At 44.9% G+C, this 9,575-nt stretch overlaps 1 protein-coding gene across 3 annotated transcripts in view; it reads left to right on the top strand.

Annotated features, from left to right (window-relative positions):
• The first annotated feature begins 745 nt into the window (after positions 1-745).
• Positions 746-9,575, top strand: part of ZEB1 (zinc finger E-box binding homeobox 1) — a 199,584-nt gene continuing 190,754 nt past the window's right edge. For all 3 annotated transcript variants that reach the window (XM_052650770.1, XM_052650771.1, XM_052650769.1), the window contains exon 1: positions 746-817. In XM_052650770.1, coding sequence (XP_052506730.1) covers positions 760-817 — 58 coding nt within the window. In that variant the 5' untranslated portion in view covers positions 746-759. The remainder of the gene's footprint in view (positions 818-9,575) is intronic.

Below are 9,575 nucleotides of genomic sequence, written 5' to 3'. Positions count from 1 at the left end.
CTTCACCGCCGAGGTGGCTCGCAAGCGGAACTTCTCGCCCCTCTTTCGGTCCAGCTGAACTTCTACCTCGTTGAAGTCACTTCCCACCCCCGGTTTGCTCGGGGGCGGGGGGAGGGAACCGTGCGTCCGAGGAGGGGCAGGGAGTCTCGGGGCGCCGCGTGTCCCGAACCAGCCGCCCGCCAGACCCGCCTGCCCGCCCCTCGATTGCGAGGCATCCCCGGGCGGCCGGGGTTGCGTGAACCGCCACCCCCTCCACCCCGCCCCCCGTAAGGCCGAAGGAAGACAGGTCGATCCCGCCACCCCGGGGGCGGCTCCGAGGGCACGGGATAACGGCGAGAATCAGCTAGACCCGAACGTGCCCCTGGCGGCCGCAGCGGGTGTGGCCAGTTCAGAGCTCCTATTTTACCTTTCTTGGCTCCGACGGCCAGTCGCCCTTCGGACCACGTCCACATGGTTCCCCCGCGCCCCCACCCCGCCACCCCCGCCCGCGACACCTGGAGGAAACTTTTTCCTCGCCCCTCCATGCAAACTCAGCTGCTCCCCCGTCTGCCGCAAACCGTCCTCTCCCTAGCAACAAGGTTCCGGCCGTAGAGCGAGTGGGCTCTAGGTGTAAGGAAGGTGATGTCGTAAAGCCGCGAGTGTCGTAAACCAGGTGCGGTGGGGAGGGGGGAGGGGTGGAGGCGGAGGGGCGGGGGGGGGAAAGGGGAGGGAGGGAGGGGGAGGAGGTGACTCGAGCATTTAGACACAAGCGAGAGGATCATGGCGGATGGCCCCAGGTGTAAGCGCAGAAAGCAGGCGAACCCGCGGCGCAATAACGGTGAGTGGCGGAGGGGACCGGGGAGCGGCGGAGTCAGGGGGAGCCGGGCGGCCGGTGCGCCCCCGAGGGCGAGGGGGGCGAGCTGGGCTGGGGGCGGCCGGGCAGGGACGGGCCAAGTGGAGTGGGAAAGTAGAAAGTAGTGCTCTCTGCCCCCCTCCGGGCCGCCGCCGCCGGAGCCGCGCCGCGGCCGCCCGCTCTCCCTGAACCGTTATGTCTCTTACCTGGTCTCTCCGCCTAGCGGCTCCCGCCGCCCCTGCCGCCTCGCTGGACCGTTAGCCGCCGCTGCCGCCGCCGCATCCCCGGCGCGGGCGGGCGGGCGGCCGGGACGCGGCGCCCACTTTTCTGGGCTCGGGGGGGAGCGGCTGTTGCTTCTTTCCGCACTTTTTCCCCACTCTTGTGCCCCCTTGGCGCCCCCCTCCCCGCCTCCTCGGCTTCCTCGGCGTTTCGTCCCCGCGGCGCCGAGGCCCCGGAGCCGAGGAACTAACTTGTGCCCGGCGCTTGCCCGTGCAGAGTGGCTTCCGCGCGCCGCGGCCCCGCCGGCGCGGTGGCTCGGGCCCCGCGGCTTGGCCAGGCGGGCGGGCCGGGCTGCGGGCGCGCGGCGGCGGGACGCGGCGGCCGCGGGCTGCGTGTCGTCCGTGCGCGCGTGTGCGCGGAGCGCGCGGCGGGCGGACGGGCCAGGCCGGTGGCGGTAAAGTTGGGAGCGGCCGGCGAGGCGCGCTCGGCGCGGGACGGGGCTTCACGGTCCTCGGAGTGGGGTGCGGGTCCCTTAAGCGCCCCGAGCGCGGTCCGCGTCCCGCGGGGAGCCGGCGGGCGGGGCGGGCGCGGAGTCGCGGCCGTGGGAGCCGTGGGGTGTGTAGGGGGGGGCGGCGGCGGCGGCGGGTTGGCAGAGTTGTTACCTGGTCTCGGGACCGGGAAGAACCGCAGACAGGTCCCCCCGCCCGGGAGGACGCCTCCTCTGCGCGGGGATGGGCTGCCGAGCGTGCGCCTCCCTTGTTCTCTTTCGGTTTGGGGAAGTTGTTACCTGGGCCGGACGCGCGGGGCGTGAAACCGGCGAAGGGGGCTTGGACGGCGCTCGGGGTCTCGGGTGGAAGGAGTGTGGGGGAGGGGGGCGGCCGGACCGACGGACGCGGGTCGCCGCTGCCCGCCCGGCGGCGGCGGCCGCCGCCGGGTTTACTAATGAGTGCTGATGCTGCGCGGGGAGGGGCGCGCACACACCCCCCCCCCCCCCCATCTGCCTGGCGTGAGAGTTTAGAAAAATAACAATAATAACCGGAGAGCGAGCGAGCGAGCCCCGAACATGTGTTGGGTTGCACAGTCGCCCTTTGCGGTGGGGAGAGACGGTGGAAGTTGGTTGCATTTCTGCTTATCTGGGGGGCGATGCTGCGCCCGCCCGCCCGCCCGCTCCGCGGCGACCGTCTGCTGGTGGGTATTGTCTGGACAGTTCCTGCGGCGACAGGGCCGCGGCCGGAGCGCGGCCCCCGCCCGCCCGGTACCTGTTTGGAGAATAATGGGCGGCTACGGCCCTGCCGCTGGCTGCGGCCGAGTCTATATAAGGAATTGCACGGATCTAGCGGACCGAGGGGCTCGTATGGGTTCCTGCGTTATTTTTAAAACGAGTTTCTGAGAGTAGGGAAATAAATGCGCCTGGAACGGGATCTCCGTATCCTCCAGAAAATGAGGAAATACGGGTTTAAGTCAAAACTCTCCGGCGCTCGCCCCACCCCCAGGCCCGGGCTCCCTTTCTCCCTCCCCTGCGGGATGCGAAACGCGAGGTTTTGTAACCTTTCCTGGCAATTTTAGATTTTGTGTGGGATTTCCTGTCTAGAAGCAGATACGGAGGTTTTTAGGCGGTTTCAAGATGTAAACGTAATTTTAATTTATTCTAGCCGACATTGAAACCGCCGCTTTCGTGAACGGTCTTAGTTATCCAAATACACATTTGCATTTTAAAGACGTCTGTTAAGTGATGATCGATAACTAATATTTGGCGTCCTCGTTGTGGAGAGATGACTTGTTACGGCCAGGAGCGGAGCACAGGCTATTGCAATTTTAATTTCCTGTTTTAGCGTCAAACAGTGTGTGTGCTATATTGAGCTGTTGCTGCTGTTGCTGATGTGGCTTTATGAAAGGTAAGTTGGTCTGGAAAGGGCTGTTCGCGTTTTACCTTATTTAAAATGTTCATCGCCAGAGAAAGGGGCTTTTCTTGTTGCTGACGACATGTGTGTGACATGTGAGTCTGAACCACCCAGCGTCTGTGCAGCTGCTGTAAACATGTTTACCTGAGCAGGAAAGGATGGATTTTTCTTCTAAAGATCCTGGGATGTGACTATTACACCCATCAGGCATATCAACAGATGACTTAAGGGGAAAAAGCGATCCTGAAAGGTACTTGAAATCAACAGGAAAGAGAGCTGTTGGATCGCTGCAGCAAATGGCAACTTGTGCAGGTAGAAAAAAGATGGGGTTTAGTTTTCCTCCTGCATGTATGTCAGCCCGCTCCTGTCTGCTGCTTTCATTCTCAAGGGAGGGATTTATTTACCGCGCTTGCTGTCAGTGTTTTTCCTTTGTGTTTAATATTAGAAAAACAGATTTGGGGATGTTTAGCACAAAACGTCTTGTCTGCAGTGAGGATTACTCTCAGAAAACAAAAGGTGTTTCAGATAGCAGTGTGCTACTACAGGTATCTTCCATTTTCATCACTTTTGGCTCCGTCCTTGTATTTCTTTTTGTTCTCAGATGCATTTCATCCATTGCTGATTATTACAGCCACGCTATTTGATTAAGCCTCCTGATTTGCAAATTAAAAATGAAGTTACACGCCATTGTGTTGTGAAACCTCAGGATAGGTGCTGGTTAGGATTTCTTAGCAACGCAATCATATGTAAGTTGCAGTTGTTACTGGAGAGAATCGCTTGGAAATAATGTTAACTCTTAAATCTTTTTAATGAAGGAATAAATGATGTGATGTATACAGTGGGAGATAGTCATGGAGGTACTTTATGCTGTAATTTATATGTAAATAATTTTTTGTTCATTTTGAAATAAGGCATGCAGATTTTCTGCTCAGCCTCCAGTAAAATATTTTAATTTCTTCTCTGGAATATATCTGCAGAGTAGGATACTAATGGGAGCATCAAGTAATGTGACTTGACAGGGGTAAACCAGTTGAGCAAGGTTTGAGAAAGCATCAACCTTGTGTAGTAACTTTATGGTAATGATGTTAGTCGTCTCTAAAGGAGTGGCATTAGAATGGCTTAAATTGTCTTTTTACCATTTATAATGTAACGCTTTGTTTGCTGTATTTTCAAAATCTGTCTTCTCATTTTCCACTTCTCCTCTTTGTGGTTACTTTTTTTTTTTTCTTGAGAAACCTACTCTAGTCACTAATGACTACACACTGATTAATTCACCCTGGATGGACTAGCAGGTACATATCTTCTGTCATTTGCATTTCTGCTTGCTGTCTTTGGAAACCACCAGTAGAGGATGCTAACAAAAATGATTATTGCTTTAGTATTACCATAAACCTGTCTTATCTCCTGTTGATTTGGGACCTCTGCTTTGATAGGGACCTTCAATGTAATTCTGGGTCTTAACTGTTATTTAAAACTAGCCCTAGGTAAATTAGGCATAGCATTTTCTAGGCTGCCAGGACTGGAAAGAAGTAAGATTGTTTTAGCTTGGATAGTTTTATAAATTTGATCTTTTTGAATCTTGAAATTGAGGTTGCTATCAATTTAGTCTTGCTTTAGACCAGTTGTATTACTGCTTCTTTAAAGAAAGTTTTATGTTGGTAGGTTTGGAGAATATGTAATGATTTGTCCATATTTATTTTACATAATTACTATATTTTTTAACTCCCTTTTTCATTCATAGTAAGATCTCTGGGAATATATACTTTTAGACGTTAACATGTAAATGGTTGGATATAGTAAGAAAATTTGAAATTGGTGATACTGTGTAATTATTTTTTCATAATTTATGTAGACTTAAACTATGCATGGGTTGGCAGACAACTTCTGAAGAAGGTATTAAACAGCGGTTACTCAGATGTTAGTGATTTTTAGATTTTGTCTTTCCCGCCCCTTCTAGTTAAGATTCAGAATCAGGTAGTATATAAATTTTAAATTGATCAGCTGAAAATTAAGGAGTGTACATTTGTTTTGAAGTTTTAAATTCATTTAAAAATCTCTGCAGCTTATTAATTAGTATGCTTGTATTCAAAGAATTCTTTTCAATAAATGTAAATTGATATAACTTATATTGCACAAGATTCAATGTATTTATATCTTTTTGGCCTGTGTCTGTATAATTATGTTAATGTAACTGTAAACTTTTGGAATTCCTACTTAGGTCAAATGTCATGAATATTTATTTCCTTAATTATTTTTAATGGTTTCTCTATTAATGCACCAACACTATTACCATAATGCAATTGTAATACTCTTTATCTTGAATTGTAGGAATTCAGGTAGGAATTACCTGAATTATCAGGAAAACTTGTGTGAATTTCTCATTTTAGGGTGTCATAGTTCTTCAAGAGTGTGTGTTTGTGTGTATAGTTTCACATTTCCTGATATAGTTCTTGAGATTGGTGTTCTACCAATTCCTAGAGCTCAATAGTGAATAGTGTTGGTTTACTTTTTTTTTTTTTAATGAACTAAGGAATTTCACCACGAAGCCATGACATGTACAGTTATAGCGTGGAATAAAATTTAAAATATCTTATAAATTGGAAGCATCAAGCACGTGTTAAGATGACTCTGATATAAAAACATATGGAATATTTGGTTAGTACTTTTCTTTCTTATAGGCAGTATTTTTTTAAATGCCATACCCTGTGTTTGCAATTTTGATAGCTTTGAAGCATATGGTAAGAAAGTTCTATCAAATTGGAAATGATACATTTAAAATAACAGCATAATTATTTCTCCTGGTTGTGTTATTTTTTTCTCTATTTTTGCTTTCCCTTGTATAAATCACTTCTAAGCGTGTGATTAGAGCCAGATGTAAACACAGATGCAGTATCATGTGGAATTATATTACTAGCTACACTTGACTACTTGTCGTGAATTGCAGAAGAGGTAAAGAAAAATCACACAGATTTTGGAAGAAGATATGCATTAATGTGCAAAAGTGCAGTGAGAGGTTAGAGGACTTGATGAAATGATAGTAGTATTCAGGCGGGAAAAAGGGGAAGGAAATAGCAACTCACTCCAGTGTTCCTACCTTGGAAATTCCATGGATAGGGGAGCCTGGTGGGCTGTGGTCCATGGGGCCGCAAGAGTGGGACCTGACTTAGTGACTAAACCATCACTACCACCACAATCCTTGCAGTATGATCGATAATTTATGGGGAGAAATGTCTCTTCATTTCCAACAGACCTATAAGCTGAATAAAATTAAAGTTCATTATTGACATAAAATGTAAATTTTTAAAATTAAAGTGCCCTAATTAAGAAATAAAATGCAATATATTAAAAATGAATATATAAAATGAAAATGCTTTTTGAAAGACTATGTTGTGCATATAGCTAGCTAAATAATAGCTAAAATAGGTGTATTGAAAGTGGAAAATAAATGGATATACACAGAATAGGAAAAGTTTTGCAGCAACCTTGGTTAAAATGAAATGTGACCTACTGTACAAGCTTTGCTATAGGAAATCATCTTTCCTTTGGATGAGACAGTGGCTTTTTTCTTATTTTTTCCAGTTTTACTGAGATGTAATAGACGCATAACACTGTGCAAGTTTAAGGTGTACAATGTGATAATTTGATACACATATGTATTGCAGCGTGTTTACCACAGTAAGGTTGGTTAACACACATCCTTCACCTCACATAATTACCAGTTTGTTGTTGTCATGATGAGAACATTCAACCTCTACTCTCAAAGCAACTTTCAAGTACAGTGTACAGTACTGTTAACCAGCCATCAGTTCCCCGAATTTCTTCGTGTTATAATTGGAAGTTTGTCCCTTTGACAAACATCCCTGTGGAACAGTGCTTGAAGAATGATAGCTGCAAAGGAAGCATTCGTAGGGCATTGGTTTTACCAAATAAAGTTTTTAAGTCTGTTGTGTGCATGATGGGGGTGGTTTATGCTGCTGGTTAATCTGAAACTGGGTGTCTTGAAAGTATGGCAGTATACTTAAATAGCAAGAGGCCCTCTAGTAGATTGTGTTCAGAGAAAAAAATTAATGTTTACAACCCACTTCATTGATTTTGTTAAAACATACTTTGGAGAATATCATTGGGGTGTAGATAAATTGAAAGGTTCCAAAAGTATCAGCTAAAAAAAGTATTCAAGTCCATGCTTGTGTTAATAGCTATGAAACGTTATTAGATTCTTTATTCTTTCTCTAAGAAGTTATTTTCCTCTCGTTTATTTCTTCAGACATTTTCTTGGTATTTACTAGAGGTCCTCTGTAGACACAGAGAATGCACTTAATTGTCCACGTACATGTTTGTCCTGTAGTCAACTCTGTGGATATCTGAGACTTGATGTGCAGGCTTTGGAGTCTACACTTTAGCTGTTGGTGGAAGACCTCGTAGCGTGGCGGCCTGGGGGACCTGCAGGAACAACTGTATCTGTGCTGAAATTATTAGGAACAGATGTTTCGTGACCTCTTAATTCCCACTCCCCTTCCCCCGCCCCTTCCCCATCCATATTTAAACTTCAGTGTGGATGAAGATAAATATGGGAGTGATGTCAATTTCTCATATTTATTCTAAAAATATTGCAAGACATCCCTTTTCTCTTTTAATATGTTCCAGTTTCAGAATTTTAGGTATATTCTAATTTCAGCTTTTAAAATATTTAAAATATTGATTTTAATTTTCGTTTTGTAAAATGTGACATCACTATTCTTCAGATACCTCAGTTACTATTCGTGGTTACCAAGCTACAGTATAGTCTAATTTCTCTTATTTTTAAGGCCTTATATCCATTCAATCCACAGATCTAATTGAACTCTTGTTTTTTTTGTTGTTGTTAATTAAGTGCTCAGAATGTGACCAGTTTGTTGATTTTAAAAATTCATCATTCTTTTGGAATCTTAACATGTTTAATATGGAACGGACCTTTAGGGAATCGTCATTTTTTATCTGAAAACTGATACAGTAAAGCTGAAATTTAGAACCTTCAAGTAGAAACTCCATAAGAGACTTTAACAAATGTTTTAAGAAGGGGCAGTGGTAATGGGTGGAATACCTAAAATCCTTCATGAAATAGAATGTCTGAGCCTGGGTTCCAGTTAACCTTATTCTACCTTAGATATGGGAAAAGGCTCTTTGAACATCACTGTATCTCTAATGTTTTCTAGTTTCTACCCTAAAAAACTAAGTTGCTGTTCACTCCTATTGCTACATCCTTTTCTAAATCTCTTTTGATATTTTTTTTTAATTGGGGGAGGGAATAGTTGGAGCAGAGAGAAAATAATTTAATGTGAACAGATAGTAATTAAATGAAATCTTGGAGCTGGAGGGATTTGGGAGAATTATCCAAATCTATTTTTTTCAGATAAGTAAACAGATTCAAAGAGGAAAAAGAACTTTGCAAAATTCTGTTATTAGTTTGCTTGGACTTGGTTCCAGTTTCTCAGGCAAGTAGCTTGATATGCCTTAATCGGACCATTTCACCTATGAAGACAACAAGGAAGAAGTAGAAGTCTTGAATTCTCAGATTTATCATAGGAAAAACCAAAGGTATCTCGTAGAATACTCAGTTGTCTCATAAAAGTGGATTTCTAATCTCTTCCCATAAATCCATCAAATTTGACAGTTGATGTGCTGACTTCATCTAAAACATTGCAGGTGCAGAGTTGGTATCGTGTTGCTTAGAGGCATATTCCTATTACTTGGATTGTCATTGTCCCTCTTCATTCCCTGCCTCAGCTTCCATTCACTCTCTCCTTCCCAACTCTCGCTTGTACTCAATGTAATGTGTTTTATGTATGTTCTTGGCTGTTTCCTTGTAAAATTATCTAGTTCTTTGTTTTGTATCCGTATAACTGATATTTTGCTGTATGTTTCCTTCACTTAGTGTTGTTTGAGATCTGTTCATGTTATTGTAAGTACATGTCTTTCATTGCTTGTAGCTGTGTGGTATTTCATGGTTTGCTTCAGCACTTAACGATTACTTAATCAGTTCCCCTAATAGTGGTGACCCATATTGACTCCAACTCTTGGGTACAAATAATTCTGTAAAAAGCATCTTTCTACCTGTTGCTAATGGCTGTGAAAGAGTTTCTCTGGGAACATATATCCAGGCATCGTATCGCTGAGTTATAAGTTAGTCACGTATTAAATATCACTAAGTTCTGCCAGATTATTTCTGAAATGGCTATACCAGTTTTTTCCCTTCACCAGTGTTAGATAATTCCCATTTTCTCGAATTTTTGTCAGCTTTTGGTATTGTACAGCATCTACATTTGGTTAATTTAACAGTTGTTAAGTAGATTATTGTAATTGCTTTGTATAAAGTATAAAACACATTTCTCTGTTTCGTAGGCAGGTTGATTGTTTCTTCGCGTCCTTGGTGGCCATCTAAGTTTCCCTTTCCAGGTCTGACTTATTCATGCTCTTTGCCTTCTTTTTGGTTGAGTTTCCACTTGTTGATTTCCTGGAATTCCTTGTGCGTTTGAGATAGTAATCCCAGTCATCTGTTGATGTTGACTATGGTATGGGGATCCCAAATTGTAATATACTTAAATCCATCACGTTTTTTACTTTGTGGGTCATAAGATGTCCTTTCT

This window comes from Budorcas taxicolor, chromosome 13 (genome assembly GCF_023091745.1).
Source record: "Budorcas taxicolor isolate Tak-1 chromosome 13, Takin1.1, whole genome shotgun sequence".
NCBI lineage: Eukaryota > Metazoa > Chordata > Mammalia > Artiodactyla > Bovidae > Budorcas > Budorcas taxicolor.
Note: the sequence above shows the minus strand (reverse complement) of the source record. Positions and strands in the feature narration are given on the sequence as shown.